At 32.2% G+C, this 18,280-nt stretch overlaps 1 protein-coding gene across 2 annotated transcripts in view; it reads right to left on the minus strand.

The window, feature by feature from the left end:
* LOC136033192 (low-density lipoprotein receptor-related protein 2-like) overlaps positions 1–18,280 on the minus strand; it is a 159,821-nt gene that overhangs the window by 37,513 nt on the left and 104,028 nt on the right. For both annotated transcript variants that reach the window (XM_065713900.1, XM_065713899.1), the window contains 5 exons: positions 14,458–14,765; positions 10,167–10,377; positions 6,830–7,090; positions 4,794–4,977; positions 1,029–1,210 (listed from right to left, as the gene is read on the minus strand). In XM_065713900.1, the coding sequence (XP_065569972.1) occupies positions 1,029–1,210; positions 4,794–4,977; positions 6,830–7,090; positions 10,167–10,377; positions 14,458–14,765 (1,146 nt within the window). The remainder of the gene's footprint in view (positions 1–1,028; positions 1,211–4,793; positions 4,978–6,829; positions 7,091–10,166; positions 10,378–14,457; positions 14,766–18,280) is intronic.

The raw sequence follows: 18,280 nt of genomic DNA on the forward strand, positions 1-18,280 counted from the left end.
ACCAAGGCCGTATCCAGTAATTTTTTTTCTGAGGGGGAGGGGCAAAAAATTTAAAATAAAGCGTCAAAAACTTTCTTCTCCCCCCTCCTGATGGAAATGGCCTTGCTTGCAATTCAATTGGAATCCAATAGTTGCCAAAAAAAACTGTAAGAGATCATTTTTAGAACTCTTGAAAACACCAAATTTCAAATAAGACTAGATGAGATAGGTTCATATCTGACCAAAAAACAGTCTTTTGCCTTTTTTAAACCCAACTATCTTTGGTGGGGGGGGAGGGGCAATACAATTTAGTTTGGCACATCAAATTCCTCTTGGTCAAAAGATTTACTACTTTAAGTTTTAAAATAAGTCAGGAACACCAATTCTGAGAGGTTTTTCTTTCCGAATAACATGTGACCCTTTTGAGCGTGAAAACGTTTTAAGCAACTAGAAATCCAAGTTGACTAAAAAATTCGAATAAAATCAATATGTAAAAACTTCGATTGACTGAAAATCTTTACTTAAAATTCAGTTTAGATCGTCAAATATTCACAAGCTTAGCTTAGGTTCTCGAATGTGCTGTATTATTAATGTTTTCTCTGAAACGTGCGATTTTGTGACAACCCTACAGCAGAAAACACAATGGAATGGAAGATTTTTTTTTTAGGAAATGACCTTAACTTGCTTAAAAGAATAGGAGATTTCAATATTGTAGCATTTTTCTGACGTATTTTTCAATACAAACCTAAAACAAAATGCCAAATTAAATAAAAAAAAAACTAATTTAATAGATACATGATGCTGAAGTCCAACCTTCTAACGAAAACAAAACTGCCCATTGACATTGAAACATCGAAACTATAGAGCTATAGATTAACAATAACCACAATTTTTAAAATTTAATTTCAATGAAAATTTAAACCTTAAAAACTTTAAACCTTAAATATAGACCTTAAAACGGTTTGCTAGAACCACACCTACTATATATTTTGGTTATTACCATGAAAATTTATCGAGAAATAATCAAAATGAAAAGCATCAGAACTTACCTGAGACTGTGAAATGCAGCGCTGGTTGCCACAAGTAAATTCATTATCCGCACACGGGGGATATTTACAGTCTTGTTCATCAGAGCCATCTCCGCAATCATTCTCATGATCACAGCGCCAAGTTTTTCTAATACAACGACCATTAGAGCAACGGAATTCATCAGTTGCACATGTATGGAAAGCTAGAAAAGTTAGTTTTTGTAATTTTTACTATCTTATCTTAGAAACTAGAGTTCCTACCCAGGGTAAGTTTTAGCCATTCCAGAAGCTGCGAATGCTCCTTCATTAACACCACATATTTGAAAAGCTATATTAAATTTTTTGTTGACACATGTGTTTTTAAACTAAAAATTGCGTTTTAAGCCATACTTTTTTCTGGAAGAAGGGGGGGGGATTTCAAATAGTATCAACAGAGGTTTCAATCCTGTGTGCATGTTTCCGGATTTAATTAGTAAGAATAGTTCAATGGATTACCTAATTACAAAACAAAGTTATCTAAATGGAAAGACCCCAAAACTAGCTTTGTAACTAGTACAGAGTGAAACTAGACAAGATAGGTCAACTTTAGATTTTACTAGATGGCGTTAGGAGGCACTTGCTATTACTTTTTAGATTCAACTCTTAGCAACTCCACTAGTTTCGACGCTTATTTGCTTCCCAGACTATTTGAGACGCACATTAACTTTGACATTATTATTAAGAAACTGTCAATGTTCGGTCGTCTCTTCTTAGACATTGTCAGATATTAGCAGTGACTCATCCTGGTTATGTGGCTTTCTTGACATACAGTGAAGTGAAAGCACGACTGGAAAAGTACAACAACAAACCAGGAAGCTGAGACCCAAAATAAATATTGAAACTTCAAAAAAAGTCGAAAGCTTTTTCGTAAAAATTCGACTATTGCTGGTTGAAAAAAAAAAAACAAAAAAAAAAAAACAACAGAAATGTAAAAAGTATAGTGTATGTATTACTTAGGTTTTTCTGAAGTAATAGCCTACAACTAAGAAAAGAAGATGGAAATTTCTACTTTTGATTATTACAGCTGCCACATATACTTCTGGGATTGCGATTAGCGTTGTGATATCACCTCTGTTACATTCAGGTTATGCACTAAAGATCACTTAGAGACTTTGGGGCCTACAGTTCAAACTTACATATCACTAGATACACTAGATCCCAAGATACTATATATGTGTGTGTATAATAAATTGTGTATAAAAAAAAACAAGTTTTTTTTAACTATAAGTAAGCAGCAACAATAAAACTTAAAACGAACAGAAAGTACTACGTGTAAAAGGGGCATTGCCCTCTCCTCAATGCCTCACTCTTTACGCTAAAGTTTGATTTTTTGTTTCACTTATTTAAGAATGAGTCTTGAATCACAATCGTTTAATTAGAACAATAAGCTCTTTTCAAAGTTAAAAAAAAGATTAGCATGAAGAGCGAGGTATTGAGGAGAGGGCAATCATATACGTAATAATTTCTGTTCGTTTTAAGATTTATTGTTGCTCCTTACTTTTACTTGAAAGGACTTTTTTATTTAATTTCCGTCGTTTTAAATAATGCTGGGAAATCGGCTTCCCCTCATAGAAAATTCCTTTCCCCCGAGAAAAATTTCTCCATTGAAAGATCCTCCCATGACCCCTCCCCCCTCAAACTCCACCAGAAAATCCCGTTTGAAAAACTCTGTATACTTCCCAATAATCAATATTATATGCCAAAAAATGGGCAAAAGTCATAGTTTGCAGCCCTTCCCCCAGAGACTGTGGGGGCTAAGTCGTCCTCAAAGACATAGTTACTACATTTTTCAACTATACCGTAAAAATAACTACCTCAAAATTTTGATCGGACAACTTTTATGGGGAAAACTGAGTGTGGGATTACACACTCATTTTCGATCACTTAAAAAGAACAATAGAACTTCGGATTTTCGATTAAGCGATCCCTCTCCCGATCTTCTACGGGGAAAGATCCGTGATCTTTCTTTTGGGTAAAAATGTAAAATTCCACATTTTTGTACATAGGAGCTTAAAACCTCTATAGTAGGGTTCGCTGGTATGCTGAATTCGGTAATGTCATTTTCATTAAAATCAATTGATGTTTTGGGGTTGTTTTCTCCCTTTCTCTAAAATTGAGCAAATTTCTAAGGATCGTAACTTTTGATGGGTAAAATTAAATTTGATGAATTTCACGAATTTTGGACAAGCATCAAAATTCAATCTTTGGATGTATCTATGGTTATCAAGACTATTTCTTAGAATTTCGGTTACTATTCAGTCGCATCGTTTCGTATCTACACTTTGTTGCCACGAACTGTTTCATATGCATTATAAGGTATAGTATATGTACATCAAACGTCTTAGACCAAGACCAAGATGAACAACCTGAGAGGGTCAGTCTATTCGATCCTGCTATGCTGGGCTGAAACCTGGCGTACAACTGCTGCTTTCCAGCGTCGTCCAGCGTCAGTCCAATGAACTGACGTTTTCAGCCTACAAAGTATGACTTCCCAGTCACCTTTGTCGCACCTGGTTGCCGAGCAGACACTTAATGGGTTTAGACATCTGTTGCGATTGCCTGCCTTTATGAATTTGAACCAACCAGTAGTGGCTTGATGTGTCCAAGAGAAAGACCCAAGTTCTGATGGAGCAATAGTCTCGGAAATATCCTCGACCAAGCTGAAATTTTGCTGTCTAATGCACAGGCCTTTGCTGCAGACCTCCCCAACTGGAGAAGCCTGACGACGCTCTCAACACCATCCAAGTATGAAGATTAAGATAAGAAGATATTTAATGTCTTGGGACCTTTTTTCCACCGTTGTAATTTTTTGCAAGTATATTTTACGATATTGTTAAATCCTAAACGGCAACCCTGACACAAAGTCACAAAAATACGAAGCAAAAATGAAGAGCTAAGCTACATCAATCCTTATTCGAACAGATTCTATAGGTGAGCATAGCTCAGGAAAACAGTGCAACCCTCTTTAATTATAGCACAAAATCAACGCATTAAAGAAATCACAATTTTAAGATGCAGACAATTATTTTTATACAGCATTTATTCATTCTTTTTCCAACTTGAAATTAAACTAGTTAACAAAAAAAAAAGTGACTTCAAAAGAAATACAACATAAATTATAGAATTATTAGAAAATCATAGATTTATAAGATACAAGGTCAATAATGACTTATAATATATTCATATTTAGGTATATTGTTTGAATGTATATTTTGCCACTACCTGTGTCAGTGTACTACTAGGTTAGCTACTAACAACCAATTATTATATTCACAGTAAATAGTAATGCATAGGATTTATAATTATAGATAAACTATAGAATTATTAGAAAAATATAAGATACAAGGTCAATAATTACTTATAATATATTCAAATTTAGGTATATCGTTGGATGTATGTTTTGCCACGTTGGATGTTTTGTTGTGTGGATAATTTTTTTATGTATGGCTTAAAAGCTTAGAAAACAATATCACAATTATAATGGTCATTATAGTAATAATTTGAGGGTAATTTTTAAATGTCCCTTATTTTATACAAATCTTGAAAAAAAAGAAGAAAATGTAACATTCTAAAAGTGATGTCAAAAGTGAAACTAAAACCAGCTTAAAACAAGAAAAAGTAATAAGAGATAATTATAAAATTGTACAAAAGAGTAAAAAAAAAACATAAAAAACATTAGAAAGTAGTACGAACTTAAAATACTTTTTATGATTCATTATTATTCTCAGTAAGACTCGAAGTACTTACCACAGAAATTTTTGTCTTCATCACTATTATCACCACAATCGTCATCACCGTCACAAGCCCAAAGCCGGGATAGACATTTACCATTGAGACACGTGAATCGTGTTGGGTCACACGTGATATTTTTCGCAACACACATTCTATCATCATTAGCCAATCTGAATTCTTCACTACACTTACATTCCGCCTGAAAATAAAATGATTTATATAAAGTTAGTACAAAATAAATAAAGGAATTAACATTAAACATTAGTTTATAAAAATACATATGGTATAGATTCGAGTTCACTGCGCTTAAAATCCTAGAAAAAGAATAATAGTTTGTATATATAAATTCTGGAAAATGAATGAATAAATTCGTTAAATAAAATTAAAATTGTGAAGATAAAATTCTATAATACTTATTTTCAGTCTGAAAAATCAATGGGCATAAGATAAACTGAATGAATATTAAGTGCAGTTATGGTGAAAATACGAATAAAAGACCTAGGCCCCGTTTGTTCCAGGGCTGTGAAGTCGGAGTCATGGAGAGTAAATTTTGATGAATAGAGTGGGAGTTGGAGTCGGTTACAATCAAATAAATGACTCCAAACCCTGGTTTATTAGGAATTGCTGCAATCAATGCCAAGGAAAGTGGCACCCTAAGAGGCTAATAACACCCTTAATAGCAACAGATTTGACTTCTAAAGATGAATTCAACTTGATAAATGTTTTACAGCATAAACGAAATTTTGATTTTCTTAAAATTTATGTTTATTTATGTAAATTTATTTAAATTTATGTATTTATGAACTTCAGAACAACAAAATAAGACAAAGTTTTGGGTATTCAGTTCCAATTTTGATTATAAAATTATTTAATTTTAATTAAAACTGAAGTCGTGAAAAAAGATATTTTAGAAGGACAAGAAAAATATAATGAAGTAGCACTCTTAATTTTATGATCCTTCTATATAATTTTTTTTTTCTGCAGCAATAACATTCGAACACAAAAAGGCGATTTTTGTCATTCAACTACTGAGATCCAATTTTTATCTACCTACCAAATTATATTTTCAAAATTTCATTCGTGTTTTTTTCATTCATTTGTATCTTCGAATGAAAAAATTTCATTCGTATCTCAAACAGTATGCTGTACAAAAAATGTAGTTCAATCCCGCTTTCTAGGGCTAAAAATGAGATCCTTGTCCGCAAACCTTCGAGGTCCAAACGAAAAGCTGGTCTACCCCTCAGGGGGGAAGATATCGTAAGGAAAGATTTAACGGAAATGGGAACTTCTTGGGCGTTTGTAAAGAGAGAGGCTTTGAACAGATTGAGATGGAGGAGGAGCGGACGTTCCTGTGCTGGCTTCAGGCATAGTATATCAAACAATAATTTGTACAAGATATATGCTTGGATCTCCATTTCTATAGCTATAGAGATATAAAAGGAAAAGATGGATAGGTTACACTTAACGGTTGGGCAATGAGGTTACCCAAAATCGTACTACTAGAAAATCCCTACAAGCGCATCACCGAACGAAGGAAAAGGAGTGAAAATAAAAGAAAATCCAAGGGAACTCGATATTCATGGGATATATCATGGGATATAAAGAATGAGCCAGGGGGGGGGGGGGAGGATTGTGCACAGCTGATTGGCCTCAAGTAACTTGCTGTTACACTTAGCTTAAATGGTATTTAAACAGCTTTGAAATTTCTAAAACAGCCAGTCTAACTTGGGATTACCTAAAAGCTTTCTTTTGTCACTTTTTTAAGCTCTTTGAGTATGCTTTCTATTCTAAATAGAGTGCTCTTAGAGCTAAATTGAAAATCATTGCTGAACAATATGATATACTTGCAGTAGCAGCAGTGCGACAAAACTGGACACATCCGAAACAGTGCATTCAAATATGCGATGGTATGCGCTGGCAGTGCTGCTGCAAACAAGGCTTTGCGAAAGTGCCATAAAAACCCTCAAAACTGTCCTCTTACAAAGTATAATTTTCATAAAAACGGAATAGCAAAGAAAAAAAACGGAAATTTACATATAATTAACCCTTACCGTGGCATTGAGACCAGGATGGCAAGACTGGGCACAACCGCCATTATTCAAAGCACAAGGATTGAATTGGCAACGCTGCCGGTCCGGTGAGTAGACTTGAAGGTCTCTTGGTGAATCATCCAATCTTCTGACAAGCTCGATCTGATCTGCACCTGTATGTTTACTGGCACGGTAGAGACCACGGAGCTGCAGATCGGTCCAGTAGATATGTTGGCCAAAGACTGTGATAGCGAATGGATATATTGTGGCTCGTATAATGATCTAAAATTAATTAATGTATCAAAAATAATTCATTAAATTTGTTAATTCATATTAACTAAGTTATATTAAGCAATGCAACCAATTAAAGGATTAATGAACAATTTGTAATTAACTCTAATTAATAAAAAATATAAAACTATTTGACTAAACTAATTAATTTAAGTTAATTAAAAAATAAATTAATTCACCTGATTACAAAAATTTAAGTTGATTAAACTTAAAGTTGTATAAACTTAAAATTCAGCAAAGTTATTAAAATAGTTAATGAAACTAAATTAGCTGAAAGATATTTTCTGGAAAATTTGTGGATCATTAATTTTTTAATCGTCTACGAACTAAGTCCTGATTAATTTATTTTACACACTTTTATTTGCCTACAGTAAAAAGTATAAACCAAATACTATTACACAAGACCTGACAAGGCAGTGGTAAGAACACTTGCAGTGGTCGTGGAAACTTAGGTTCGAATCTTAGATTCGAGGTCGACTTTTTGGTCTTGGGAGAAGACTGAAAACTCAAAAATTATAATAATAATAAAAAAAATATTTTTAAGAGTAAGAATCATGTGTCCTCTCCTCCATCCACAGATCTATAAAGAGGAGCTATTCACGTTCTATTATTCAAAATTGCAGTGGGCGGTGATTCCAAAAATTAGAGAACTAATGGAACACAGCTTTTAATTAAATCTGCTTTTAATTAATTACTTGGCCTAATTAATTACAAGCCTAAACGTCTTTTTAAACTGTATAAAAACTCAAAAATTATAATAAAAAAAAATTTGAGAGTCAGAATCAGTTTTAGACCCTGATCGTGTGTCGTCTCCTCCATCCACAGATCTATAAAGAGCCTAAATGTATTTTTAAACTGTCTAAAAACTTACTTTGGGAAATTATTTTATAATGGATAAAAACACCAAACAGCCAAAAGGTGAACGTGGTTTTTTTTTTGGTAAAATAATTTGTAGAAATTTTTGTAGAAATCTTGTAGAATGTTGGTCATTCAGCTCCTTTTCTTTTTTTGGCTGAAAATGATCCTGATTGGATGAAAGATATCGACTCTAGGGTTCTAGGGTCTAGGACTCTAAGGTCATTCAGCTCCTTTTCTTTTTTTGGCTGAAAGTGATCCTGATTGGATTAAAGATATCGACTCTAGGGTTCTAGGATCATTCAGCTCCTTTTCTTTTTTTGGCTGAAAGTGATCCTGATTGGATGAAAGATATCGACTCTAGGGTTCTAGGGTCTAGGACTCTAGGGTCATTCAGCTCCTTTTCTTTTTTTGGCAAAAAGTGATCCTGATTGGATGAAAGATATCGACTCTAGGGTTCTAGGGTCATTCAGCTCCTTTTCTTTCTTTTTTTGGCTTAAAGTGATCCTGATTGGATGAAAGATATCAACTCTAGGGTCTAGGACTCTAGGGTCATTCAGCTCCTTTCCTTTTTTTGGCTGAAAGTGATCCTGATTGGATGAAAGATATCAACCTAGGGTTCTAGGGTCTAGGACTCTAGGGTCATTCAGCTCCTTTTCTTTTTTTGGCTGAAAGTGATCCTGATTGGATTAAAGATATCGACTCTAGGGTTCTAGGGTCATTCAGCTCCTTTTCTTTTTTTGGCAAAAAGTGATCCTGATTGGGTGAAAGGTATCGACTCTAGGGTTCTAGGGTCTAGGATTCTAGTGTCATTCAGCTCCTCTTTTATTTGCTGAAAGTGATCCTGATTGGATGAAAGATATCGACTCTAGGGTCTAGGACTCTAGGGTCATTCAGCTCCTTTTCTTTTTTTGGCTGAAAGTAATCCTGACTGGATGAAAGATATCGACTCTAGGGTTAAATTTGCCATCCAATTCGCTAAGTTTCACGGCTTTGTCAAAGTAGGCGACCCAAATTTCACACAATGTATTTGGAGGATTTAGATTTGAAATTCCCCTTTCGTAGTTTTCCAAGCATCGATAAAACACAATATTTTTCTAAGCATGTATGAGCTAAGTTCTGATTAGTCTATTTGCTGAGACGTATAAGTAATTGCCTAGATATTGAAAAAAATATATTTTCTTTCGTATTAAGCAGATTTTTTCAAAAACTATCTTGGTAATTATGTGACTCTTATGGCAGTTAAAATTATGGTAATTATCTGCGAAAATAAAATAGATCAAGCATATAATCAAATCATTGCCTCTCTATTCTTCCCGTCAACGTTAATGTTTGGTAATAATCTTAGATAATTTTAGTCTTATCTTGGTAATTATCTTACTCTTATGGTAATTATTAATGTGGTAATTATCTGGGAAAATAAAATACATCAAGCACATGACCAGATCTCAGATCTTTATTCCGTCCACAAAAGCCACTTTTTCTGGCAATAATCCTAGGTAATTATGGAAACTATTCTTGGTAAATATTTGATACTTATGGTAATTAGTGTTATGGTAATTATCTGCGAAGATAAAATAGACCAACTGTATGATCAGATCTCAGCTCTCTATATTATCCTCAAAGTCATTGTTTTAGCAACAGTCTTAGGTACTAACGGAAACTACCTTGGTGTTTATTTGACTCTTATGGTAATTAATGTCATGGTAATCATCTACAAAGGTAAAGTAGATTATGTGTATGATCAGACCTTCACTCTATTATTTCCACCAAAGTCATTATTTTGGTAATAATATTGGGTAATTATGGAAGCTATACTGGTAATTTTATCACTCTTATAGTTATCTGTGCTATGGCAATTATCTGCAAAGATGGGTTAAGCATATAACCAAATATTATCTCTCTATTCATCTCATCACATTCGTTTATTATTTTAATTACATTATATAGTTATCTAGAGCAATTAAGGTAATTACCATGGTAATTATCTAGCTCATATGGCAATTAAAATTATAGAAACTATCTGAGAAGATAAATTGGGACGAGTGTATGAACAAGTATTACCTCTCTATTCTTCCCATCACACCTCCTATTTTAGTAATTATTTACGTAAATATCTAGAGAAATTATGACAATTATCATGGTAATTATCCCACACCTATGGTAATTACCAGCGAAGGCAAAATAGATCAAGTATAGGATTAAATATTACCTCTCTATTCTTTCCATCAAAGTCACTCTTTTCTATCTTCTCAAGAACAGCATCTGTCCAGTAAAGGTTATCATCATCATAATCAATTGCAAGGCCAGATGGCTGAGTTAATTCTTTGTCAACAATGGCTTCTTTGAGGGTACCAGCCATAGTGCTTCTATATATTTTTCCTGTAGCTCCAAATATCCCCCATTCAGTATAAAACATATACCTATGAAAATAAGTCAATGAATAAGTCTATTATGAAATATTGAAATTATTATTATTATTATTATAATATTATTATGAAATATTATGAATATTATGAAATTACTATGAAAATAAGAAAATAAGAAAATATGAAAATATTCATATTACATCATTGACATATTCATCATTGACATATTCATCATGACATATTCATCATTGACCTATGTCAATGATGAAATAGAGACCCTTAACTCATAATTTAAGAATTCATTAACAAAATCAGTTACCACATATAACAACAGGGAATAGAATTGACAAAAAGATAGTTTGTTTTCAAAATCATTACAAATCAGCCGTATTGTTGTTTTTATGGGATAAAACAGACAAGTTGTCTACACATTTTTTTTGGGGGGGGGGGGAGGTCGATGTACGTACCCTGGTGATGCCACACTCAGTTCATTTCGTTTATTTTTAATAATATATATCATTAATATTATTTTCTGGGGAGAGTGGGGGGGGGGTAAGGATGACTGGTATTGATTGTGTATGTAGGGTTTCGTAAAGGCGACGTTTAACCATACAAGTTTATAAACTTCGGGTTTGTTGTTAATGTGTTTATTTCTTATTAATGAATTCTTTTTCTTCTTAAAACAAAACTCTTCAGGTCACACAAGAGCCTTTCAGAAGACAGTATGATCTAATTCCAGTTTTTCTATCTATAAATTTTAGCACCAAGGTCTTTAATTAATTATAGGATATAAGAAAACAACAAGGACATTTTTTGAAGACAGTGAGTAAAATATAATATACAACCTATGCTACTATTTCAGCTTAACGTGATCCTGTGATCACAGGTATCCAGCTTAATCCAGCTGTAAAATATAATATACAACCTATGCTACTATTTCAGCTTAATGTGATCCTGTGATCACAGGTATCCAGCTTAATCCAGCTGTAAAATATAATATACAACCTATGCTACTATTTCAGCTTAATGTGATCCTGTGATCACAGGTATCCAGCTTAATCCAGCTGTAAAATATAATATACAACCTATGCTACTATTTCAGCTTAACGTGATCCTGTGATCACAGGTATCCAGCTTAATCCAGCTGTAAAATATAATATACAACCTATGCTACTATTTCAGCTTAATGTGATCCTGTGATCACAGGTATCCAGCTTATCCAGCTGTGATCCAGCTTAATGTGAACCAACAACCGTCTTCGGGGAAATATATTGTAAGACAAAGAAAAGAAACTGACTTACTCAAAAACTCATCAATGAAAAAGCTTCAAACTAAAAACATAAAATATTGGCTAAAATGACAGGAATAAAACAACACAGAATAGGTTTTTTAAGGCAAACTTAAACAAGTTAATTTTCAAACGAACTGAAGAAACTTAGACACATCCAAATACTTAGAAAAATCAAGAGTCCCAAAAATTTTTCGCAAGATGATCATAACTGAAAATCAAAAATAAAAAAGACTAAAAATAAAAATCTTTTGCAATTTTATCCCAAATAATTTGTGTTTATTCTACACCAGCCTGAAAATAATATACAAAGGATTAATGAAGATTAATGAAATGCCTAAAAAATGTTTATAATTTCATATTTTCAGAAAAAAAATCGAAATTTGACGTGTGTTTTACGAATTTTCAAATCTTGCATGGCTGTTCTAACCATCAACCAAATGAGCCACTAAATCCCATAATAATATTTAATTTATACAGCAAAGACTTATAGAATACAGGACAGCAAAGAAGCTCCATGTGAAATACCAAAATTTCGAAAATACAACCCATCCTTCAATTGGTCTTGGCCTATTGTGTATGAATGATACCCAGTATTTTTCAATTACAAAGCCCAGATTTTTTCGGAAGGGGAGGGGAATATTACCTAGAATTTGATGCTTTAAAAAATGTCTACTTACCGGGTCAATATAAATTTAGGTGTATATTGCAAAAGAGTAAAAACCCTTAAACCAACGAGTTCCTACCCCCCACCCTGAATAAATTACTGAAATTTCGTCTGTTCAGTCATATATAACCATATGCAAAGATAGTAATGAAACCATTTTTAATTCAGCGTTTTTGTCACCAAAAATATGACCCTTGTTGAATTGATAATTTCAAAATAATTAATTAAGACTAGCCGATGCTAATTACATAAATTCAGCAATCACAATGATAGAATTAGTAGAACTATATTCTATATATTTTTTGTATATTCTTATAGTTTTTATAATTAATCTATTTCTAAGACAAAGTTCGAAAACTTTGACGGTTTCTGACAGGATGACCTAAAAACTTTTCGACGTCCACATGTTACTAACGAATTTAATTACGTTTTTTTCAAATTCAAAATAAAAAAAGGCTTGGAGATGCGATTAGAGGAATCGATAAGGCTGAATATCAGCTACCAAATATAGCAGAATTATCCATCACATCAAAACAATAAAACCACGAGACAGCAGAAAAGTGACACATTAAAAACTTGAAAAGACAAAACGAATGAGGGAAAATAGGGAATACCAAGGATATCAAAATTGTTACAATTTTTGCCACTGGACCCATCTCAAGTCTATTCACACTTGGAAACTCTGATTCTCTCAGATTTTTCCTCGGATTGTTTCAAATTATGTAGTTTTTGAGGAAGTAACACATTTTCGTCAGTGTCGTCATATTGACCTGTTTAAATAAATAGACAAAATAAATTTGTTAAATCTTTCAACGCTTTTCGCGCACAAACTTTAGAAATTAACGGCTTTTGATTTCCAAAGACACATGCACCTTCAAAGGAAAAGTAAAAATATTTAAGCTGTTTGATACTTTATATTTTTCGCTGCTTAGGCTGATCTTTCATACACGCTTCTTTTTTTGAGTATGGGTTTGCTACTACCCAAAACTGCAGAGGTGCGTATGGAGGTATTATTCATTAAAGACTAAATTATTTTTCATTAAATTGGCTTAAAATTAACCAAACTGCAAAGCTGCACATTGAGATCTTTTTCATCAAAAAATAAATTCTTTTTCATCAAATTTGATAAAAAATTAACCAAAAACTACAGGGCTGCATATGGAGGTCTTATTCATTGAAAATTCAGTTCTCTGCCATTAAATTGGGTTAAAAATTAACCCATAGCTGCAGAGCTGCATATGGAGGTCTTATTCATTATAAATTAAATTCTTTTTCATTAAACTGGGTTAAAAATTAACCCATAGCTGCAGAGCTGCATATGGAGGTCTTATTCATTATAAATTAAATTCTTTTTCATTAAACTGGGTTAAAAATTAACCCATAGCTGCAGAGCTGCATATGGAGGTCTTATTCATTAAAGACTAAATTATTTTTCATTAAATTGGCTTAAAATTAACCAAACTGCAAAGCTGCACATGGAGATCTTTTTCATCAAAAAATAAATTTTTTTTCATCAAATTTGATAAAAAATTAACCAAAAACTACAGGGCTGCATATGGAGGTCTTATTCATTGAAAATTCAGTTCTCTGCCATTAAATTGGGTTAAAAATTAACCCATAGCTGCAGAGCTGCATATGGAGGTCTTATTCATTATAAATTAAATTCTTTTTCATTAAACTGGGTTAAAAATTAACCCAAAACTGTAGAGCTGCATATGAAGGTTTTTTTATATTAAAAATTAAATTCCCAAATTTCATTTTTTTAAATTTATAAGATTCTGTGACCTCCCTCTTAACCAATTCCAACAATCCTATTTTAGGTTTGGTATTTTAAGGCTATTCCAGGATCTTTATCTGAAGTTTGAATACTTGAAGGAACGTAAGTCTTAAGTTTAACATAGAAGTGAACATAATAAACCTTTTGGCATATGGAAAATAAATCCTATAGTACAGGGTACATAAACCCCAAAGCTACTCGGGGGGCTTTATCTTAAGTTCAAGGACTTAGAGGAACATAAGCCTTAAGTTTAAAATAGACCTGAACATAATAAATCTCGTAGCATAGGAAACATAAGCCTTACAGTTACTTGAGGGCTTTATCTTAAGTTTGAGTGCTTAAAATATTTGTAAGAGCACATTTGTATAATACATACATTTATTATATAACAAATTCACTCACCCCATGCATGGATGTACAACAATTGCTCTTGGTCGAACGACCCTGGCGATATTAATTACGTTTGTTCCATCAGTATCCATTGCATAGATACTGTTATTCACTGAGTCTGTCCAGTATATTTTCTTATGGGTCCAATCGTAGGCAATTCCTTCTGGACTAATTAACCCACGTAGGATGGTTTTTACACTGGTACTACTGAAGTCCTTCGTACTCACAGAAGCAATACGAGCTTCTGGCCGGATTTGGGTGAAAAACATCAGGTCATCTACGTAATCAAAATCGAGGCCAACTAGATTTGTGAAATTTGTCTGGAAAATTCAAACCTCATTAATACTACATTTAAACACAGGTTCGCCAAAATACTTAGCATAATATTTATTAGTCACCACCTACGTACTTATCTATAATACATCATTTTGCTTTACACATTTTCCTTTATATTATTATGTTATTCTATATCTATATTATTTATTTTAATATTATTACTTTTATTATTCATTTTTATTATTTGTTACTATTTTTTTACATCATTTTACCATTTCATATTATTAAATTACATTGATTTACGTTTCATGTTGTTACATTATTTTATATTGCATTTCATCGTAAATTAATAACCATCAATTTGGCTGAACTGTCTGAAGAAACATGAAGGTCATTTGGCTAATAAAATTCAAGGCCAATCGTATCTGTGAAATTTGCCTAAAAAATTGAAAACTCCTCAATAATACCTCAATAATACCTATTTACCAATGTAGTTAGATCACTATCCATAAAATCACGAAGGATATTGATTTAACCATAGTCCATGAAATGGGACTAAATAAGCAACTTATGCAAAAGGAAAAATAGAGGTCCCCAAAAAAGCCACTTAATTGCTAAGATATTGTTCACAATTTTCTATAATTCTCAAATGAGAATATACTACTTTTCAAAAATTTCTTTTAGGGAAATTTGAAATTTCAGATTTACTCTTTTCTAAAATTCAAACAGTGAAAATACGAATTTTCTATTTTGAAAAATTTCGATTAGCCCAAAGCTACTCGGAATTATTGAAAACTCCTCAATAATACACATTTGGCTGAACTGTCTGAAGAAACATGAAGGTCATTTGGCTAATAAAATTCAAGGCCAATCGTATCTGTGAAATTTGCCTAAAAAATTGAAAACTCCTCAATAATACCTCAATAATCCCTATCAATAATATCCCTATCAAGAATTCAATTATGGAAAAATTGAAAACTCCTCAATAATACACGCAAACACGAGCTTACGAAAACTTTTTACACATTGATTTGTCTAGCCTGAATATTAATAGACGTCGTTTTACCCAGGCTATATATTTTTAAACGCCATCTACGTACTATAAGGCCAACTAGATTTGTGGAAGTTGTCTGGAAATTTTGAAAGTTCATTAATATTATACGTAAATAAAAGGGTCATAGACACACTTTTCATAGAGCTTTTTGTAGCCAAGATATTAACAGCACTAGTTTTCTTTTTCCTACGTGAACTACTTGAATTAGATTTTGTCAGAATTTAAGTATGGAAAAATAGGTTATTTGCCAAAAATTAATTGATATCGTAAATTTAAACAGGTCCACGAAATCAACCTACACAGTACTCTGCGTACCAAAAACATGAACAGGATTCTTTTCAGTTACTGATGATCCGTTCCAGAACTCTACTTATTACTAATCAAGGTTCATTGCTTCTATTTTAACCCTAAAATGAGAGACAAGCTAAAGTAAAATCCATTCTTAAAATAATTATGTAATTTAAAATAATTATCAATAATATTATTTAAAATAATGAAATAATTGTTAAAATACTCATAATAAAATCAAGGAGCTAACATTTCATTATTTTTATATAATTTGTATATAGTATTCTAATAAATTTACTATATTTTAAACATTTTACTATATTCTAAAGCTATTTTGTTATGTACTGCTGTTGAACAAACATAATAACGAATGGTAAGTCTTCTGTAACACATCACAAGGCTAACAAATTTTTAGCGCAATCAGCCCTGTCATTCAAACCTGGGATCGACAAAGATTGGGTGGAAGTTCAATTGGGACTCAAACGTAAACTGAACTCGTCACCCCACAACCAACGATAAATCTACAGGAGGTCATCACCTTATCTCACTGGCTATTGCGATTTAAGGTAATGATTGGCTTATTTTTTACTTTTATAATTCTATTAAAAATGTAATTTTACTAAAAGGTTACGGAGATTCATATGAAAAATATGAGAAACTATTGGAGAAATTATTGGAAACTATTGGAGATTTTGGAGGAACATGGGTCCAAAAGTTCGCGGAGACAGAAGGATGTTTTTTGCTCCTTATCATATGTACCCAGGTTAAAAGATATACTTAAAAGAGTTTTACAAAGTAATGGCCTAAAGGTAGCTTTAAAGAGTAGTAATACTTTGGTAGTATCTAAATTCTGGGAAGGATCTAACTTCATTGGGGTAACAAAGTGGGGTTTATCAGATCCCATGTATTTCGCGGAGGCTTGTATGTGGGACGTAATAACCAGAATTTGGAAATAAGATTACTACAGCATCACGATTCTATATTATCGGCTTTAAAGCAAAATTCTAAACCTGTAGATTTTACTTCAGCCCTTTCGGAACACAATTCTAATTTTCCAAACCATTTTATTTTGTTTGATAAAGTCTCTTTGATTTCTAGGGACCGGGGTCTAAAGCAGAATTTTCGTGAAATTCTTGAAATTAAGAAAATTTTAAACAAGAATATAGCTTTAAATAGGGACACGGGTGGATTTGGTTTGAATTCTACTTAACATAATTTATTAAAATCAGATGGAGGAAAGTCCAATTAACCCAATGCGATTGGACTCCAAGTGTTAGTTCATTCAATGCTAATGAACCGGATCCAATAAGGCCAAACAGACTCGCTTCCGTTTTTGCTTTGGAAAGAATCAGATGATTAAAGAATATGTAGTTTATTTTATTTTGTATATAAATTATTGCTTTTCATTGTTTTAGTTTAGTATTAATACTGATGACGGTCACTACATATATGACCGAAATATCTAGTATTTTTGTGAAATTTATCACTGTATATTAAAAGGATTTTATCCCTAGTTGAATTTTTTTTTGGCATATTCCTTCTCCGCTACAAACCCAAAATTTGTAAATTTTTAGAAAATTTTGAAAACATAAGACTTCTTAGGAAATTTTTCAATGCTTTCCCCTAGTCCTGAAGAATTTCTTCGTTTTTTTTTAAATTTAAGAGGTTGCTTATTATAGTTTTGGAGCAAAATTTTAATAAAATTTACACAAGTATTTTTATTTTTATAAATAAACGAATTAAAAAACAAAATAAAAATAAACAAAAAAGGATACTTTCATAGAATTTTGAAAATATGACAATTTTATGTCTCCATATAATACTTCAATATATCTCCATATATATCTACATTTTATATAACATTTTTGTATTTTAATATCTCCCGCCTTCCTCTTGAAGAAATTTTTATGTTTTTTAATAGCATACGAGGAACATAGGCGAAAAGTAAATTCCGTTCTTCTCATGTTTATAGAAAAGACGACTGCGTTCCATTTTAATAATTAGACATTTTAATAGCTATAAGTGCTACCAATCAGAAAATCGTTTTTTAATAAACAAAATTAAATATACTGATGCTTAATGTTACTAGCCAAAATTTTGTTTTATGTTTTTATTTCTGAGGTATTTTTAAGCAAAAAATAAATACTATAATTAAATACATGTCAAATAAAAGTGAGAGAAAAATCAAATAAAAGTAATGTCAAAAGTGACATTACA

Source organism: Artemia franciscana, chromosome 11, assembly GCF_032884065.1.
Source record: "Artemia franciscana chromosome 11, ASM3288406v1, whole genome shotgun sequence".
Lineage (NCBI taxonomy): Eukaryota > Metazoa > Arthropoda > Branchiopoda > Anostraca > Artemiidae > Artemia > Artemia franciscana.